The sequence below is a fragment of the Spea bombifrons genome, chromosome 2 (genome assembly GCF_027358695.1).
Source record: "Spea bombifrons isolate aSpeBom1 chromosome 2, aSpeBom1.2.pri, whole genome shotgun sequence".
Lineage (NCBI taxonomy): Eukaryota > Metazoa > Chordata > Amphibia > Anura > Pelobatidae > Spea > Spea bombifrons.
Window position 1 is genome coordinate 84,473,959 of NC_071088.1, and position 21,540 is coordinate 84,495,498.

General features: G+C 35.8%; 1 protein-coding gene across 3 annotated transcripts in view; it reads left to right on the forward strand.

Moving 5' to 3' along the window:
* The window catches only part of CBLB (Cbl proto-oncogene B), a 77,308-nt gene that overhangs the window by 30,203 nt on the left and 25,565 nt on the right, over positions 1 to 21,540 (forward strand). For 2 of the 3 annotated variants that reach the window (XM_053454986.1, XM_053454988.1), the window contains exons 3-12: positions 4,591 to 4,737; positions 5,575 to 5,731; positions 8,249 to 8,370; positions 8,754 to 8,891; positions 12,213 to 12,300; positions 13,038 to 13,169; positions 15,304 to 15,501; positions 16,172 to 16,354; positions 18,512 to 18,874; positions 19,265 to 19,353. In XM_053454986.1, coding sequence (XP_053310961.1) covers positions 4,591 to 4,737; positions 5,575 to 5,731; positions 8,249 to 8,370; positions 8,754 to 8,891; positions 12,213 to 12,300; positions 13,038 to 13,169; positions 15,304 to 15,501; positions 16,172 to 16,354; positions 18,512 to 18,874; positions 19,265 to 19,353 — 1,617 coding nt within the window. The remainder of the gene's footprint in view (positions 1 to 4,590; positions 4,738 to 5,574; positions 5,732 to 8,248; positions 8,371 to 8,753; positions 8,892 to 12,212; positions 12,301 to 13,037; positions 13,170 to 15,303; positions 15,502 to 16,171; positions 16,355 to 18,511; positions 18,875 to 19,264; positions 19,354 to 21,540) is intronic. The other variant, XM_053454987.1, reaches the window with a different exon arrangement.

Here is a 21,540-nt window from a genome sequence, read left to right on the forward strand (position 1 = left end):
GTTCTGGACCGTGTGTTGTGTTCCTGGCATTACTTATACCTTTATGACTTCAGTGGCTGACCCTGATATTTCTTTCAACTAGTGCTTCTTTTGAATACCAACGTCATTGACTTGTTTTCTGGGTTCTGACTTGTTGAAACTATATAACTGTTCTCCTGCTTCTGGAAGCTAGACATTTTGTTTATTCTTGTTATTTATTGCCAAATATGCAGGGCTCTGTCGCCAGTTGTCCTAACAGATACAATGTTAGTGTGTTGAATATTGAATAGCTTTATTTACGATCATAGGAAGAATGTATTAATATATTAAGCAAATTTAAGAAATTCAAACAATCCATACATGGAGAACAAGTCAAATACACACAGTTGTAGTTCTGCAGCCTCTGAAATCGTAGTGGTCTACTGTTCTTGCGTTAAAATACAGTAACTACTAAAGTATGTGAAATTTGCAGCTAGGTACACAGCACAAAAAGAGACATACTGGTAATATGATTATATATATATATATATATATATATATATATATATATATATATATATATATATATATATTCTGGTCAGATACAGCCCTCCCAAATAGAGCCCCATTGTGCATAAAAGTCCATATGTTCTGTTGTATGTCATCATTTCACAATCATGTGACCTTAACATTTAAAAGCTGACTGTTCTTATTGTGAGTTAAAATAGAAAATTTGCTGCTTTTTTAAGAATAATGCAATCTTAAAAAAGCAGGCCTTGACCATACTTGCAAAATGTGTGTCCTAACTTACTAGAAAAAAAAGTGTGGTGGTGAAGTCTATCATCATGGCACTTTCTGAAGATAGTTGATACTAGTCAATCATTTTTCTGTCTTTTGGAACACCGGTAGATTTTCATACTCATTTTCTTGCATTTTTTCCGAATCGTTTGATGAGGTCACGTTGTTGCCCATGTAGCACTGGAGGAGCCTGATCGCGTTACATATATTATGGGCAACAAGTTCCCATGTCCTCCAATCTAATCAGTCTGTGTTTGTGAATAGGCAACTGTCAGGTCAATCCCTACCATATTAGAACTCTTTGCAATAATGATTGTGTTCTGAGGGGTTCTTAAAATCACAAATAACTGAGAAAATCCTCTCTAGATTTAACACACTTCATCCGGTTGCAGTTAAAACTAACTATATCTCTTGAGAGATTTTCTCTGCCCTCTGGTTTCTTCATTGATAAAACAAACTTTTAACTATTCTTTTAAATGTTACCTGAAATAGCATTGCATGGGTTAATAAACATTAAGATAATAGATATATCAGCTGGTTTGTCTGAGGTAGTCGGTACAATGGCACCGTTCTTTCTTTCTTTCCTTGTGCTGTGGCCTAGCATAATCGGGATGTGGTAAATGACGACAAATTCTTTACATGTAGGTGAGAGGTTGCCTTGTCAGCTTGGTGACAAATGACATTGGTGTTTGATGACAAACGTCATTAGTGTTTATTTTGTAGTCTTCAATAAAGTCATCTAAACAAGGGAAGTGGTTAGGGTAAAATTTAATATAAGGGTAATTGAAAAACAAGAAGTTGTTTTGGTTCCTCTTTTTTTATTTATCTTTACCATGCCATTGCTTTTACAGAATCATTTCAGGGTAGCGAAAAACAAAAGTATCCTGTCCTATCACATGGATAATACCTTTTGCTATTATTGCCAAGGCCTTACCGCTTAAGAGGAACAATTTTCTTTTTTATATTTTCAGTGTATTTGACAAATAACGATGGAGAGAGAGTTTAAAGGGGGGAAACAAGCAGGCCAATCTGAGAATAGCATATGAGGTGGCTTCTAAAAATGTCCTCCCACTCGATACAGTTTGGGACTAGCTGCACCCCTAAGCGGCACATTGCCTGCCCTGGGAAGTTCCCCTGCTACGATTATTTAGCTTTAATTAGGATCTATAATGTAGGGTTTGGGGAAAGTGTTAACAGTTACCGATTATACCTTGTCTACAAGAAGTTACAATACCATCACCATTTTTTTGTCTTTGTAATGGTAAACTGAGGATTATTGTGAACATTTTGGTTTGCTTAAAAATGAGTAGTGAAGAAAATAATAGGTAAGTGTTGCCAAGGTAACATCAGATAAAATGAACAATATCATTAAAATTTCCAAGATTAAATATAATGCTGCTTTTACGAATTTCATAGACTCCGTAATCTTACCTGCTAAAGCCGTTTTCATACTTTATTAGAAATTAACCAGTTTGATTCAAATTTAACACGCATTTTTATTAATCCTAGTTGTTGAAGAACTTTTTATTTTTGAATAGTTGCTCTGGTTCATTAATGTCCGTTCTCTAAATTTTGTAAAAGCTGCAATTGTCGGTTAGATTTGATAGGCAAAGTATTCTTACTTATTTTGCAGAATGGAAATTTTTATATTTACTTTTTAAAAGGCTTATTTTAACACTTGGCTTTTGTGTTGGGTGTACAAGTTACCATCATTTGCAAATACAAAAACCTTTTCGTAATCATTCCGGCAAAAGGCAAATATTGAAATGACAGCTGTGTATTGAAAGTATGCAAAATAAACATTAAATTATTATTACCGCGTTGTATTCTATAGTGCTGTTACCCAATGGAGAATACAAATTTAACACTAACATGTATCCATGTTATTAAAACATTACTAGCAAAGAAGAAGAGGACCATTCTAGAAACCTACCAACTCTATTGTAGTAGATGTGTGCATTTTAAAGAAAAAAAAATGTTTTGTATGATCGATTTGTTCTGTATAGCTACAGTCTGGTTTATCTACTTTTCTCCAGACATATATTTTTCCCAAAAGAAAAGCTGTCACTTTTCAGGAATCCTACATTTTCCAGTTCACTTAACTAAATGATCAGGTCGGAATGTATTGGCAGATTAAAATCATTAAAAACCCATTTTATGTATATACAAAGGTGCGTAAATGTCATGTTCTTAGTATATGCAGGATTATTCCTCCGCAGAGTTTTTTTTTTTCCTGTTAAGTTTCCTGTGTTGATTAATTCAAGTAGACTTTGAAAGGAGAAGGTAGAGAACTTCAGGACATAGGCCATTCTTCCTGATATAAAGAATCAGACCTTCATCAGTCCTGGATTCTCACATCTTGGATTCATGATAGCCATCTTCTGATTCTATGCATGAAATTGATTCATTATTCTAGCTCTGCTACCTTTAGTCACCAATCTCAGCTTCCCTCTTTTAAAATAACCAGTTTTCAACAAAAACACCTCCAAGACAATTAGTTATAATTCAGAAATGTATTTAGTTATGTTAAAAGCTGTTCCTCTTTAAGTCTGAGCCCAGCATTGTGTTTGCATCTAAAATTAGAGTAATTGATTTCCTAGTTTTGACAAATCGTTTCTGTATACTTTCCCATATAATTAAAATGCAATTTACTTTTAAAAGCGACTTCCATAAAAGAAATCCGCAGGACTTTATTATTAAAGTTGAACATGGCGATCCTCTCTGTATAATTGTCTCGCTTCCAGGAAACACACAAAAGCCCACCTTAATGGTTCTAAAAATGTGTTGCGCGGCTGTGGGTAAGAAATTGGAAGCTGTGTGTTGGACAGCACACTACATAAAGTGTTAGTTTGTGCTAGAAGTAGAAAATAAAAGAGGAGAGAAATTTTGGTTGCATAGCATCTCTCAATCTGCATAAAATGTTCAGTAACCTTCTGTTCTTCTGACAAGACCTATCAAGCCTAATAGCCTGTTAATATACTCTATCTGAAACGGCTGATGAGGAAGAAAGTAGGAAAAAGCAGGCTTGTGAATGTTTCTTCCCTGCTAAAAGAAAAAAAACATATTCTTGCTGCACCCGGGAAAAAAAAATCCCATGTCTGTTTTAGCCACTTAGGCACTTAACGCAGATTGTGAAGCACATGTTTAATACTTCTGCACAGGTATGCAACAGTTAAGTTTACATGTGTGTATCAGAATTTCAAATGGCAGTTTCTCTAACCAGTAATAAAATTCAAAACAGTTGTTGGCTAAATACATTTTTAGAAACCGCCAAGAGGTAACAATGTAAAAACAGGTAACAATGTAACAAAGTATGTATGCGTGTATTACAACAGGGTTGTAAAGGGGGATGAGGACTACTTGGTGCACACCTGGACTCATTGATGTTGTCATTAATAACTTTTGCTTTATTATTGGAGATCGCTAACATGTTTTCATTATACCACCGTCTTTTTTTTGTTACAAAACTGACCGCTTGCGCGTATAACCTTGTTTACTACTTTCTCACATATGTATTAAAATTTTCTAAGAAGTAGCCATTTTTAGATGCAAAACAAGGTACATACATGGAGATAATGCCTTTTCTACAAAAAATAAAGAAAAAGTACAGCAATAGTAGAAATTAGCAATATATTCTCACCTATATGCTATTGCTCAAATTAATTGTTAAATGTTCTACTTCTGATAGCTTTTGTTCCTTCCATAATAAATGTGAGCTTATTCTACTGAAAAACATTCATAGGGCCTAAGGCAGGACTGTTAAAAAGTGTGTGTAAGAAAAAATATATATAAATGCAAACCAGATTTAAATTTAAATGTATATTTTACTTGCAGGAGGAATCTTACAAAGCTATCTCTAATATTTAGCCATATGTTGGCAGAAATCAAGGCAATCTTTCCCAACGGACAGTTTCAAGGAGACAATTTCCGTATTACGAAGGCAGATGCTGCTGAGTTCTGGAGAAAATTTTTTGGAGAGAAGTAAGAATCCTTGAATATGTTCTATGTGTAATCTAACATATTTATAAATGATATAATCTCTGTATCCTGTGGATAGTAAGCTTGTGAGTAGAGCCTTTTTACCAAATGTATTAGTTTGTCTGGTTTTATCATACCCTTTGAATGTATGTATTGTTGGCGCTATATAAATTAAAGAAAATAACTATATAATATAGTGAATATATTTACTAGCTGGTTTTCTCACATGTACCACATACTAACTGTTGAAGTAACAGAAACGTCTAACATCTCTTGACGTCAGCACGTCCAAAATGTGTTGTTGTGGTTCTGCAAAATGTGGTGTGGTTTCCTCTTATTCACACCTGGGACGCTTATACCATTTTGTTCATAGCTTTTGGAGGTAATACATCTTTTAACTTTTATAGAACTTCCAAGAAAACAAGTGTGCAGTTCTAGTGAAACATATGTATTTGTGGTTGTGTTAAAAGTTAACTTTTTTTATTATTAAAGAATAACAGGAAGGTGTAATAAACAAGAACAATTACAGAATATCTATCATTGTGTTTTTTTTTTCAGTCATTTGAATGACATAGTCTTTTCCTGTGGTTTTGGAGCTTCTGGTTACTCCATAATTCCGTGTATTTACTTTCCATTTCGCTTCTGCAAAATACAGATGTGGAGATACTGTAATTGCAGTGTTTAACTTATTATACACCCCCACCACATTAACTAAATGTAAGATTGTTGAGCTATAGCAAATTATTCTTTATTGAATGTTATTCATTAAAAATAGCACTTTAAAATGGTTTTTTATAGAGGATATCTCTGGAGCTAAAGCCTTTCTCTTCTTTTCTGCAGAACCATTGTCCCATGGAAAGTCTTCAGACAGTGCCTTCATGAGGTCCATCAAATCAGCTCTGGTTTGGAAGCAATGGCTCTAAAATCGACAATAGACTTGACATGCAATGACTACATTTCTGTTTTTGAATTTGATATCTTTACTAGACTTTTTCAGGTATGGTTGGAATGTGCAGCTTGGTATGTAGGGACAATTTTGACCTAATTTTGAAATTATTTGCTTATTTACAGTTAAACTCTTGTTCTCGTGTGCACATAGGAGCATAGATTTGTGTATTATATATGTACAGTGTATATAAAAAGTTTACACACCCCTGTTCTTGTGATTTTAAATAATAAGACAAAGATAAATCATGTCAGAACTTTTTCCACCTTTAACGTGACCTACAACGTGAACAGTTCAATTGCAAAACAAACTGAAATCTTTGAGGGGAAAAAAAACTAACAACCTGGTTTGCACACCCTTAAACTAATAAGGTGGAACCACCTTTTGATTTTATTACAGCAATCAGTCTTATTGGGTAGGAGTCTATTAGCATGGCACACCTTTGCGTGGCAATATATGCCCACTCTTTGCAAAAGTGCTCCAAATCTATTCAATTGTGAGGAAATCCCCTGTGCACAGCCCTCTTCAGATCACCCCACAGATGTTCACTCTGGGCTGTGGCTGGACCATTCGGAAACGTTAATCTTCTTCTGGTGAAGCCATGCTTTTGTGGATTTGGATGTGTGCTTTGGGCCGTTGCCGTGGTGAAAGGTGAACTTCCTCTTCAGCTTCTTAATGGACGCCTGAAGGTTTTGTGCCAAAATTGCCTGGTATTTGGAACAGTTTATAACTCCCTCCACCCTCACTAAAGCCCCAGTTCCAGCTGAAGAAAAATAGCCCCAAAGAAGGATGCTGCCACCACCACGCTTCACTGTGGGTATGGTGTTCTTTGGGTGATGTGCAGTGTTTTTGCACCAAACATACTCTTTGGAATTATGGCCAAAAAGTTCAACCTTGGTTTCAGACCATAACACATTTTCCCACTTGCTTTTGGGGGACTTGATGTTTGTTTTTGCAAACTTCTGCCGGGCTTGGATGTTTTTCTTTTTAAGAAAAGACTTCCATCTTGCCACCCTACCCCATAGCCCTTTCATATGAAGAATATGGGAGATTGCTGTCACATGTAGCACACAGCCAGTACTTGCAAGAAATTCCTGCAGTTCCTTTAATGTTGCAGTAGGCCTCTTGTAAGCCTCCCTGACAAGTTTTCTTCTCGTCTTTTCATCAATTTTGGAGGAATGTCCAGTTCTTGGTAATGTCTCTGTTGTGCCATATTTTCTCCACTTGATGATGACTGTGTTCCATGGTATATCTAATGCTTAGGAAATTCTTTTGTACCCTTCTCCTGACTGATATCTTTCAACAATGATCCCTTTGATGCTTTGGAAGCTCTATGTGGACCATAGCTTTTGCTCTGACATGCAACTAAGCAAATGTCAGGTAAATCCTACTACAGCTGAACTTTATTTGTGATTAATCAGAGTCAAGTGTGTAATTACTTTTATTTGTGATGAGTTTGAATGTGATTGAACACAGCCCCAGCCCTAGTTATATGAGGGTGTGTACCAGGTTATTGTTATTTTTTACCCCCTCCCCAAAGATTTCAGCTTGTTTTACAATTGTTCACGGTATGGGTCACATTAAAGGTGGAAAAAGTTCTGACGTGATTTCTTTGTCTCATTCTTTAAAATCACAAGAACCTGGCATTTTATCAGGGATGTGTAGACTTTTTATATTCACTGTATGCATATAATGCAGCCACAAAAAAATATATTTTTGTAAAATAAATATTTTATGCTTCTAGGAAACATGGTCTATTCGCAGCTCCCATTCCATGAAGTATAGATGCAAATTAATACATTTGCTAAGATTTCAAGAACCACAAGGTCTCTAGAGACAATAGTATTACTATTACTAACATTGGTTAATGATAAATGTTAAATTCTGTCGCTAGAATGTAGAATCTATAATTTTATGGTGCAGTTATTACATCATTTGGTTGGCTTTTTAACAGTCACTGTAGGCTTTAAAAATGACAGGAAGTGGTTTTAGACGATATGATCAACCAGTAGATCGTGTTTTTCTGTAGCTGAGCAACTGCTTTTTCTTAAATGATTTAGAGAGCACTATAAATGATTTAAAGAGCACCATATATAATCTTGAGACTAGCCTGGCTTCTATATATATTTCTATTCATTCGTGACAGTGAGAAGGCAGTTGTTACATAGTATTTAAATTTTATAAAGTTGCATATTAATGCACTTTTTCAAAATAGATATGAAAGAACAATTGCCAGTATATTGAATTATCATGATTTCAACCATGAGGCCTAAAACATTGCATTAACCCCTAGTTTTTATTATAGTTCAAAACAGCTGACTACTAACATTAGGTCATATGTGAGATACAAGATTTAGAAATGATGGTCACCTTGGTCATATCAATCCAATGTTTAGATACAATTCCTGTTTTTGAAGATGAATCCCAACTATGATGCAGGATGATTTTTTTTTTTTGGTGTATAATTGTCTAGGCTTAAACATTCGCATTTTGATCCATCATGCACTGTAGAAGTCTGCGGGCCTATCCCCCTTTCCTCTTACTGTTTTTTTCTTTTTATTCTTCAAGCCATGGAGCTCCATATTAAGGAACTGGAATTTTTTAGCAGTAACACATCCTGGGTACATGGCATTCCTAACATATGATGAAGTTAAAGCACGTTTACAGAAATATAGCAACAAGCCAGGGAGGTAAGATATTGCATGCTCTATGATAATCCTATAAATGGTTTTAATTGAAATTGGTAAATTTGAATATTGAAAGGTATACTTTACCAGCACAGACTTATACAAACTGCGGCTACAGCGTCAACTACAAAGTTTATAAATGTGATTACGATGGTAGATGTAATATACATTATTTCAGCAAACGGGTATTTTACCTGTTTTCTGTATAGGTAACACTTTAGACTTAGCAAATGTAAAGTGTTTTATGTTGAACAGATGCAATCTCTGAAGAGTGACAATACCTCATTAATTAAAAACCTCTCACATTATGTCATGTTTTATCTAGGTTTTTTGTGATATTAAGAGTTAACACTTCACATATTTAACAGTCATATTTTCCTCCCTAGTTATATTTTTAGATTGAGTTGCACAAGACTTGGGCAGTGGGCAATTGGCTATGTGACTGGTGATGGAAATATCTTACAGACAATACCTCATAACAAACCATTGTTTCAAGCGCTCATTGATGGCAGTCGAGAAGGATTGTAAGTATAAAGCCTTTCATTAAAGCTTGTTATTAAAATGATTTGCCCTCAAAAAACAATCTCTTTGGTTTTCTTTTTTTATTCTCTCATACCAACTTTTTTTCCTATTCCTTGATCCCTCTCCCACTTTTTCTTTGATTCCCCTCCTCCTTTCCATACCTCTCAAGTTACATACATTCCTTAATTCCCACCATCATACTCTTTCTTCCAATTTCAACACCCTAACCACAACCCCACTCCACAAACCGGTCTTATAAACCAACCTATTCCTTTCCGCTCCACTCCTATCTCCTCTTGCCTCTCCTTACACACTTTCTGTACCTTCTATGTTACCACCTTTTCCTCCAATCGTTACCTCGCCTCCTACTCATTTTGTAATTAAACCATCACCTTGCTTCAACCACAGCAAGTGCTGTATGACTGGGCCATGGCCTAAAGTCTCACCCAGGCTGAGTTAAAATTACCACAGTGACATGCTTTCATGGACACCCCCAATGCAGGAGCAACCACAGGCTAGCGACTCTCACGATGATGTTAAGGGGGATGTGGGCGCAAAACGGTTAAAAGAAAACTCAAGGTTACAAGCTGCTCTCCTCGCAGGGCTCAAAAATCTTTATTTACTGCCACCACCAAGTTCTTAAGTTTTTGCAAATATTGAAGGAGGCTTAGGTAGCCACCTTAACTACTCAAACTATAGAGAAGCCCAATTTGGTTAAAAATGTAGTGTTAAAATTATTTTAAAAAGCGGTAATTGCGTTTGCTGAAAGCTGTCGGTTTAAAATTAAAGGACAAAGACAGAACTGATTAATTCATATTAAATATAAGCAGAAATAATCACAATGCTTATAATAAAAAAATAAAAATAAAGGTATTCCAAAATTTGGAAGGGCGAAATTAACATCTTCATGTTATGATTCTACTATGGAAGCTTAACCATGTTTCTCAAATCATAATGGCACCCAGGACAGTACATCTGGCAGGATGTGGACTAAGAAAAGGCTTTTTTTTTTTCTCTTATTCATGCAAGATGCCTTTTTAACCCTTAACCATGTGCATTTTGAATGACACATCCCTCTTGAAAGTATATAGGTATCTGATAGGAAGTGGAACAACCATACTTCTTTGTGTCTGAGCATTCTTGTAGAAACTACAACACTGTTGAAATAATAGAATACCATGTATGTCTATTATTGCTGATACTTTAGCTGTTTTGGAGATTGTTTTTTTTTTTTTTTTTTTTCTTCTCCTCTCCCCAGTTTAACAATGACCCATGTATTTGCTATCCTACCCACTTGCCCTAATTCCTGTACATAAGTTTTCACTCTGATTTTTTAACAATTGCTTCTTCCCTCTTATTTAAAGTCAGTGTGTTTTTATGATGCATGAGTTTCAAGAACCTCCTGTCATTACTTAAATAATACCAGCTTTCCTATACCCCAGAATGCCTATGCTTGCTATGCTTCAATTCATTCCTTCAACTCATTCAGTAAACATTTTCAGTCCGATTCCATGTGGGATTCTTAACCTCTTAAGGACAGCAGGTTGTCCTTAAACCCATTAAGGATAATGCATTGTGAGCCCATACATGTATGGTCTTTGTCGTGAAGGGGTTAATGAAACAGATTGTTCACAATAAATTCTCCTGTTACAAAATGCCTTGTGTCCTTCCAAACCCTAATCGACCTTGTATCTTCTATCTCAGAATGAATCTCTCTACACACCCCATTTCATTATTTGTCATGTCATTTTTCCTACCATGTGGAAGATTGCAACTAGAACTCCCAATCCCGCACTTGCCATCAAACTTTCTGTAGCATGCACATTTAATATCTTTCTTTAAATATGTGTTGTAATGCTGTTCTTTCCAAGCATTGGAATTGTATCTACATGGCTGGTCTGTAATTGTTACAAGCGGTGCATATCGGTGTCACAAAATTACCCAATTACACATACATTAATTTACAAAATTAGTTTAATTTTTGCAATCAATCCCTATTTTATTCCTGTCCAAAATAGACTGATGTGTCTACTATTTTGTACCCCATTTCCCGTGTCGGTATATTTCACCAAAAACCATGGTGAATAAAGCACAGCTTCCGGATATACATAGGTTCCTATATTCTGAAAATACCCATAAATCAATGATGAAACTACTCTTGGCGCACGTTGTTGGCAGCTTCTAGTTCTCTTCCGTGTCACACAATGGTAATTTGCTTCCAAAGATTAACATGTGAAGTTGTGCATTGTTAGACACTAGCAAAAGCATTGCTGTGTTCCCAGCAATTTGGAGATTACAGATATTTGCAACACCAGTCATTTCTCAGTCCTATAACGCAAATAGATGCGATGTATGTTTTTGTGAAGATTATGGTTTTAGAAATGCTTCAGTAAGTGCATGTTAACCCAGTCCTTCAAGTAATAATCTGTCCATTTCTATTTGGAAAAAGCTGATTTCATATTTGACTGCCTGGCTGTGAACAGTTGTAGTAGAAATATCAAAGATGTTATCACATTCTGAAAGAAATTACTCTTTTTTTAGAAGTAGTGGCTGGCTGTGCTGCGCTGCAGCTGGTGTTAAGTAGCAAAATGTTCTGTGATACAACCTTTACAACTACGTGATAGAACATTAAATATAAAAAAAAGTATACATTGACATTGGCAAAGAATACATTCTCTTTGCTGTGATAACTTTTCAATAGTTTTGTTCCATCTTTGCATCATTGCCTTCAGTGCAAATAAAAGTTAAAAGGGTGTTTTTAAGATTAAGGGTTTGTGGAGGCCAAAATACCAGTTGGTGAGGTATCTTCTGATACCATTTTCCTTAAAACTTATGTATTAACGTGTATATCACAATTTGTATTAAATATATTAATCCATAAAAACTAAACCAATATTTGCCCTTAAACATAGTTACATGGGGTGTTGGTTAATGGTTTGTATTGTGAAATTGGGTGAAGTTGAATTTAGGTGGGCTTTATGGGTTTCTGTCAAACCAGGGAGCATTACTGCTTATGGTGATCGTGGAGTTAAATATGCATGGGAGAGATCATGCAGCTTTTTATGGACTATCCACACCCTTTTCAGGACTTTTGAAAAGGGGGGAAATTGTGCATGTTTTAGGATACTTTTTGTGTGCATTTGTACCATTACATCATGTAGGAGGTTTCCCTAGGTAAGGTATAGGTTGTTTATAAGGTTGTCACCTAAGTTTAACTGGCAGACTAACCAAACTGACTACAGTCACCACATTATCGTGTAATTGATTAACATTGGCGGGTTCACCTAAATTAATCACTGACAATGCAATCTTTTCTGTTTTAGTTATCTTTATCCTGATGGACGGAGTTATAATCCTGATTTAACTGACTTGTGTGAGCCTATGCCACATGATCATATTAAAGTTACACAGGTAAGCTTTCTTTAATGCTCCTCTGATTGCCTTTGCCTATCTCTGATTATATTCGTATAAAATATGGTGTCTAAATCATTGACATGGATAAATGTGAAAGTCTTGCTTTTTACATGTTAGCTTAGTCATATCTTTAGGCGTGTGTTCTCTTGGCTGGCTTCTTTGAGTTTATAGTAATTTGCCTCACTGATGTACCAAAGACAAGCTTTGTGCACAACATTTTGGTTGGTGTCCTGTGCCAGTCGTGCAATGGACAACCATTTGAAAATCTTCTGGTCTTTGAGGCACCAAGAATCTCTTTGCTCTGATAACCATTGCATTGTAGGCCTGCTAATGCTTTAATGCATTCATCTTTTGAGGGCCAAATGTGTCAGTGATTTCAGGAGTAAGTGGACAAAGACGCTACTATAACAGTTTAATAAAACAAATACATAAAATACAATTTATGTGACCAAAATGATCACTACATGCCAGTGAGGCCCAAGCAATTTTCCCAACGTACTACAATCAATCTTTATGAAAAGGCTACAGTGTCTTACATAGGTGAATGAATTGCACATTTCACTCATTCACAGATTGAGATACAAGACTTTTGACTTATGATGCATGTAACATATTGTGAGAGCACATTTTATAACATTATTGCTGTTGTATTTTTTGATGTTAGATTTTTCTCAGAAATTCTAAAATTGGGACAAAGTGTGTGTTGACCTCCATGCCTGGCATTTTTCTTTCAGGAACAATATGAATTATATTGTGAAATGGGCTCCACCTTCCAGCTGTGTAAAATATGTGCAGAGAATGACAAAGATGTGAAGATTGAACCTTGTGGACATTTGATGTGCACTTCATGCCTGACCTCATGGCAGGTATAGTCAAGTAACCACACATATGAAACGATAATGACACATATTTGCCCCTAAATTATCGGTACTCTGATTTATTCTTCTGTCCTAAAACTAAAGTGCTGTTATCGTAGCCCTAAGTTTTTGTGTAAGACATAAAGAAGGGTGATGAGCAGTAATTGTGGGATAATGCATGTGGTATGCATTTGTTTAAAATTGGTTTGGTACAATTTTAGCATTTAACATCATGAGGTTAAACGGGTTTATAAAGCAATCAAAGGCCGCTTTCTCATCCCAAACCGTGTTGCTGTAATGACTCAATGTCAGTAACACCGAAAATGCAGTAGGGGTCCCAGCACCATATTAAATGTGACATTGGCTGCTTTAAAAGAAATATGCTTAAACTGTGTTGCTGAGATGCCTCAATACCGAGACGTTTACATTTTTATGTATTTTCTCTGCAGTTCACAAAGGAGTCATACATTTCAATTTCAATGTTCATATGAATATTTTAAGTGGATCTTTTCCAAGATCCAGAATTTGAGAGTTCTAGGCATCCGCATATTGGAGTAAGGAATATGCATAAAATAAATATCTACCCTATGTGTGTACCATCAGCAAAGGTATCATAGCCTCCTGTTCTTAGGATCTGAATGGCTATTACTTCCCATTGTTATCTCTCCCCTGTTAATTTGTTTGATTTAGGCAACCTTTATAAGGGTAGTCAATAATAATGGAGAAAACTTCAGGCCATGACAGCGATCAAGGTAATGCTGGTGTGGTGCAAACACAAAATCTTGAGGTTTTCATCAGATTAATGATTGAACCAGATAATCTCCAAAACAGAGTGGCACAATAAATACATTTAGCCATGCCAAATGCTGTCAACAAGTCCCTTTTTTTCAATGTAGGATATTTGTGGAGAAGTTGGTACATCCTAAAAACTATTTTATATTCAAAATAGGAGCATGTGATGGTACATAGGGCTGTCTTGTGATTCTGATCATTATATGAGCTAGTTTTTACTTGTGCAGTGGAAAAAGATGAAACTTTCTCAAATAGCCATGTTCTTCAATTGCGTGCTTGTGCATTGCACTGTGTTTGAATTAGAATTATATTCTAATATATATAGAATTATATTCAATATATATATATATATATATATATATATATATATATATATGTATATACACACACACACACACTTATGTAGGCATATTATAAAACATATTCGTACACACTAAAGGTCTGACTTGTGCAGGAAATTGGCAAGAAACCTTCATTCATTTGCACTTTTAAATAAGTTCTATATGGTGGTTCACAAAGTAAAAATGAATAAAGTAGTTGACAACATATGTTCAGTTTTTCAAATTTTTTTTATTTTAAAGCAAATAAATAAAAACAATATCCTGAAAAGCATGTCCAATGTCAATCTTATCCTGTAAGGTGTGTGAACTCCAAATAAGCAGAGGCTACTCTTTAGTATACCACACAATATTTTCCTTCTGTGTTTTGTCTCATGCTCTTTCTATAAAAATGCCAGTTTACTTTTTCATACAATAACATCTTTATTTTTTATTAAGGAACTGATGCTTAGAAAAATGACCTTAGCATTCTTATGAAATTTATGACCTCTGGTCATGTTATCTGCGGAATTCATCATGTTGAGGGTAGCAAAATCTTCACAGGCACATAATGAATTCCTCCCTTAATCTTTGTTAACATCATTCTGGGTGCTTTCAAGAAGATTTATGAAATGCTTCTCTTGGAGGAAATAATAAAGGATTTCTCTTGTTATGACTATATGAAATATTCTAATGTCTTGCAGAAAATGTCTGTCTTGGTGTTCATACATATGTGGCACTTTTGCATAATTAGAGACGAACAGAATTCACAAGTCAAAATTTCTATTTCTCATAAAAAAAAAAATACCTATCCTGTTGATTGTTTTTTCGTTCTCTCGCTCGCAAAAAATGTTTTGGTCCATATAGAGCATTTAAACATAATATAATCTAAAACATGCAAGTTCATTATTACCCAAATATTACATATATTGGTACATAGACTGCAACAGGGGATGTTTCTCTGTAGAGTGAAAGATGTCTGCAGTTTATAGCTCAGTCTATATTTACTTGACATTTACCTTTATCTTACACAGGAGTCGGACGGTCAAGGATGCCCTTTTTGTCGCTGTGAAATCAAGGGTACAGAACCTATAATAGTTGATCCTTTTGACCCAAGAGATGAAAGCAGATGCTGTAATTTGGAGAGTTTGAGTACTCCTATATTGGACTTTGATGATGATGATGAACGGGAAGATTGTTTGGTGATGAATCGGTTGGCCTCTGTAAGGAAGGTAACTCAGTTTAATAAATCTGATGCATATGACAACATTTTGACACTTATTCTGGTTGTATGCGAGAGAACTCCAAGGGACAACTAGTCTTTACAGAAGGAATAATGGGCAAACTAGAGAAGCAGAATGGTTCATCTTTGCTGTGAAACTGTGTGTCTCTGTAGTCAAGATACTGTATTACTAGAGGTACATACAAGTCCTTATACCGTGCAATATTACTTCTAAAGTGGACCCAACGTTAAAAAATGTTTTGTAATCATATAAAACTGTATGTAGACTGTTAAAATCTTTTAAAACTACAATTTAAAATCAGAGAAGGTATATAGTACCAAAATAAGTATCTAAAATGTATCCAGCGATATCACCAGACTGTTGGAGATGTGAAACCGGTCAGGGCACCTATATACATATTGGGGGAATGTATTTGCCTTCAAACAATTTGGAATATGATATTTGGGGTATTGAGAGCTCTTGGGATTGCCGATATAAATAGAAAACCAGAAACGGTATAATTATTTTTTAGCTTGGCCAAGATTAAGACTGGTACTTTTCTTTTTGGGCATACATGTATTTTTAGATTTATTTATGTTGAGGGTATTTTGGCTTTTTGTTTTGGATCTGGTAATGTCTAATCCTGCCGGGCTTTTTGTTTGTTTCTTTGTGTTTTAAGATTGACAGACAGAATTCACCAGTGACATCTCCAGGGTCATCCCCTCTTACACAAAGGAAAAAAACACCACCTGATCCATTGCAGATACCCCACCTGAACCTTCCTCCTGTACCTCCACGATTGGATCTCATTCACAAAGGAGTAGCTCGATCTCCTTGTGCTAGTCCTACAGGGTCACCAAAGGTATGCAGCAATAACAGACTTAAAAATACTTGAAATACGGTGTGACTTTGGAGAAGGGTGGGATCTACGAAATGTATTCACCAAGCGGTTCAACTCCTTAATTTCTTATAGATTTATCCTCCAACAGAATACATGGTGGATATTAGACTTGTGCAGATGAACCAAAAATTATTTCTACAAACTTTCGTTTTTGGTCCGTTTTGTTTTCAGACCTTTTTTTTTTCCCCCTGCCTTTACAGTTAATATGAAATTCGGAGAGCTTTTTTAAGCTTTTTTTTTTCGTCCCTCACTCTCATTCACTCTCTTAATCTTGCCCTGCCTTCTCCGACAACTGCTTCTCTGTCTCCTTCTCTGCAGCGCCTCTCCTTGATCTTCTACTCTTCCTCTTCTTCTCATTTTTCTTCTTCCAGCTCCCCCCTCTCTTCTTCAGTGTACTTTCGCAACAGGGCGGAGCCTCGACACACACCCTCCCCTTATTGGAGGAATGGGGGAGAGGCTGTCCACATTGTATGTATATCACAGGGAAAGGTATCTTAAAGGGTATCATTTTTTTTTTAAGGTTTACACACAGTTACATACTAATTGTTTGTATGTGTTCTAGCTGTGTTGTATTAGCCCAACCTACTAGACAACTGACTCCTTCACATACTTACATAAAATTTCCCCATCTTAATCAACTAGATTCTGACTCATGAAAGTCTTTGGAGGCATTTAATTCCATAAGCAAGAATTTTTCGTTGGCTTAAACAGTCGTGTCCGTGTGGTTTCGGCAGTGAAATCCACCAGAAATAGCAGGCTCCTTAGTTAAAGTAGTTTAGTTATTTAAAACTATTGTTTTTTTTTGTTATTTTTAACTAAACTACATTAATGTGGTTTAATGCAGTTTAATACATTAATGTACTGCCTTTGATGGTCAAATAAAAAGATTTGGTTTTTAGCTGGACTTCTCCTTATAACTTTAATTTCTTAGGATCTGAGTGACTATTGCTCCAAATTATCTTTGCCATCTTAAGTTGCTGCCTTTCTCTGGGTAAGTGAAGTAAAAGGAGAAAACTTGATCACATGATGCTCACCCTAAAACAAGCAGCCACGATCTCGGGTTCAATGATGGGGAATTTATAACTAAATATCTCCAAAACCAATACACAAATTGACTTAAACTATAAGTAGCTTCAATGCATTTCCTTTTAAGAAAAGCTGTGGTGGCTACAGTAGTTCTCCATCAAAAACATTCTTATGCTTCTTGATTTCTCATGTAGAAAAACATTGAGTGGTATAATTACATAGTCTTTATATACAGTCCAGTAAATCTTGTAGATTTTATTTAAGCTCGGTTCTGGGTAGTAAATAATATAGCTAAGCGATGCTACTACTGCTTCTCCGTGTTAGACACAGTATTCCAGATAAAACCCTTCTTAACTCGCTTACTAGTGTTTCAGGCATAATTATTTGGAATACTTTTGCAGATATTTATACAAATGAATGACTGTGCCTGCTTATCCAGGATAAAGGGGAACTCCAAACATGTGTTCTTCTGTATGTGGCTCAATCGTATGTCAGTATGTCGGTTTTTGTTATGAGATGGAGAAGAGCAGGAAAACTTGCATAACGTTTTGCACGGGTGTTCCTTAGATCATCTTTTTCCACTGGGATGTAGTATATACGCTGTTTGTACAGTTGCGTCTCACTTTTCCTAGCCAAAATTTGGACACTAAGAAAGAGCCTGGGCTGCAACAGAAGAGGGGGTACCGAAAGACGAACTGTTGTTACACGATATGTGGCTTGGATATGGATGTCTGGCTCGCTTTGTGTCATAAACATTTACGTGATTACATTGCACTTTGCATCAAGAAGCTTTTAGGTCAGGAGAAGTAGCTTTTCAAATATCAGAGTATAATGGGTGTACTTGTATGAAACATAGAAATAAACTATAAAGTAACTTTGTATGATACTTTTGTTACAAAAGATACATACATATCCCTTGCAACTGATGTAAAATGATTTAAAAGTATTGTGGGAGCTCCCCTTTGAATATATTTTCATACATATATGTATGTGTGTTTGTTTATGTGGAATAGAAGCTTTTGTTGAAGATATTGTTTACTGAAAACCTTATATGCCTGTTAGTAATAATACTTCTTGGTATTATTTATCTAGTCCTCTCCATGTATGGTTCGAAAACAAGATAAACCACTTCCAGCTCCTCCGCCTCCTACGAGAGAGCCACCACCACCTCCGGAGAGACCTCAAATCCAGTCTGACAGCAGAACGTGTAGACACTTGCATCATGTGGAAAATGTGCCATGTAGAGACCAGCCTATGCCTCTTGAAGCCTGGTGTCCAAGAGACATTTCCGGTGCCAATCATTTATCGACATGTCGCATAACACTTGAGAGTTCTTCTAAGCTTGGGAAAACTGCTAGTTCGGTTTTAAACGGAAGGCATGGTCGTCTGAGTTCTGATCCCCGATTTATGCACAAGCATCATAAAAATCACGAATTGCCATTAGAAAATGTAAGGGTAAGACTTTTTTGGCAATTATTTTACATTTTATGCACTTGCCTAGTAAAAGCCTTATGAAGTTATGTGACTGCGTAATATAAAATGGCTGCAAAAAAAGATAAATATCACCTTATCAGGAGTGTTATGGGTAAATTATACATTTAAATTCAAGAGTGACTATACCTTACTGACCACCTCGCTTTCTACTGCTTTTATATCCTGTGCACTAAACATAAGTGATTACCATTTGAAAAAATACCTCGACCATTCTTGCATAATGTATTCTGCTGAGGATACAATTATTTACATTGGGGTTCTAGAGTTCTTACTGTAAAAACTATTTAGTACTACACAGACTTATTTTACTCATCCCTTAATGCTTTTTTTTTTTTTTTTTTTTTTTTTTAGGTTTTATCAAATGTTTTGATGGAAGAATATGATGTGCCTCCTCGACTTTCACCTCCTCTGCCAACAATTACTATCAACCCTAGTATGAAGTAAGGAATGTTATCATCATTATCTATTGCCTCAGCTCTACAAAGTTAATACTTTTTATAATTCACCAGCCATCATTTGCCACCTTGATGTCATTCTATTAAGCAAATTATTTTTACACTAATACTCTGCTGACTTAAGGAAATGGGGTTTATCAATTATGATTGTGTTGACTTTGCTCCGAGTAAATTGGGCATTGTGTTTGTGCAGGAACCACAACACAAACGTATGTGTATTCCCACTCAAGCCCTGAGGTAACTTTAGCCCACACAGGTGGCATACATGCCAAGTAATTGAGTCATTTTTTTAACCACTGTTTAGACAAACATTCATTTCTAAACCCTCTGAAAGTACTGGGAAAGGAAGGGAAATTATGCAGGCACAGAATTAGCTGACATTTTCAATTTCCTAAGACAATGAATTACTTTCCAAAAACGAAGCTAAGGTAGAGCAGGCCTCGTGTCTATTTTCTTTAATTCTACAACACCAAGTTTTTGGTGTTGTAGAGCCTCGCAAATCCAGAGAATGAGTAGTTTACAATGTCATATGGAACTTCTACATTTGGCAATATATATATATATATATATCATACATATGTGAGCATCACATCTGAAGTTTGAGTAATCTGTAGCTGTTTCATTTGTATGTGATTAATGTGACTTAACATATAGCTTTCCTCTGAGCATCCTGTGTGTTTCTGTTTCCTACTCTAAGTAAGTAATGCATCATGAATGCATCATTCATTTCTGCATCCTTGAATAGTGCGAGTGGGTACAGCTGATATGTAGACACCATGACGCATGGACTACTAATAAGCCAAAATGTGTGTGAGTGCTATGATGCAACATTCTTTTCCTTAAAAGAAAGGAAAATAAGAATCTAGTTGTTGCATTCCTAGAAAATGAGTCTGGACCATAAACGGCATGTCATAATGGTCATAATGTGTGTTACGGATTTGTCATAGAATACGAGTTATTAGTCGTCAAATTACCGTGATTTTTAACCGTGACTTTTCTTAAATACCGCTGTTTTTGATTAAACTGTGTTCTGTCTGGGAAAAATGAACTCTGTTTGCTTGGTTAGCTGCTGCGTGAGAATTCTTCATTTGCGACTTTAGCCTGTTTGAAGCAGAAATGAAAGTAGTATAGAAATGTTAGGAATCTGCTTTGTGACCACATTTATTCCCCCCCCCTCCCTGAAAAGAGTGATATCGACAAGGATCCTTAAAAAGAAATAGCTGCTGTTGTCTGTGCCTGCTTAAAGCTATTAATCTGCTTAATGATCACCAGGAGCTTTTGGTTTCTGTATATTTTATTTAAGTTTGAATTCTAAGGCTTTAATGAGTAGAACAAAAGGTGTTTTATAGCTTACTGAAAAGTAAGTATTCTTCTCTTCTGTCCTTGTTGTTTCTTGAATAACTGAAAATCTGCGTCATTTGAAAAAAAAAATAGGTGACATCTAGTGTAGCTCCAGGAATGTTCTTTGCATTTTTGTTTGCCAATGTGATTTGTATTATTGAAGAAAACAATTCACCCAACACTTTGCAAATCTGCTTCTGTTCAGCTGTAGCTCTGGGCTTGTAACAGGATGAAGTTCCAAATAACGGCTTGCCAGCTGGAATTTTAAAGTGACATAGAATAGGAGTGAAGCGAAGTCTGTGCCAGGCCAATAGCTGTGTCCCAGGATGCATGCCAGGATTTGGATGGAGCCCAGCAGTGGTTTTTTTTGGCTACACACTTAGTTTTAATGAGCCTTGTTAGGAATACAATGGTTCTAAGACGCAGCACTTCCGTGTGCTCTACTGGAGTACGCTGTATTAGAGATTTTTAATGTTTGAGAAGAAATCTTTATGTGGCGCACAGCTAACCTCTAATGGACTTATGTAGCGAGCTGCTAAGGACAGCCTGGCAGCTTTTTCAGTGCGTGGCATGCATGACTCAGTGGGGTTTATGGTAAAATGTGTAAAGCTGGCAGAAAAATAACTACTAGTTTAGTCATTGCTTAATAATTAAGATTTTTATTGTTCCTTGAAAGGAAGGCTCTTTGATATAGTTTAATGTGTCTTTTATATTGATTTTTTTTTTTTTTTTTTTTTTTTTTTTTTTTTGTGTGTGCGTACAGACTTGGCCTTCCCACAGACGTAATCAAATATATATATATAGCACGCAGTATGCAACACTTGGTTGCAG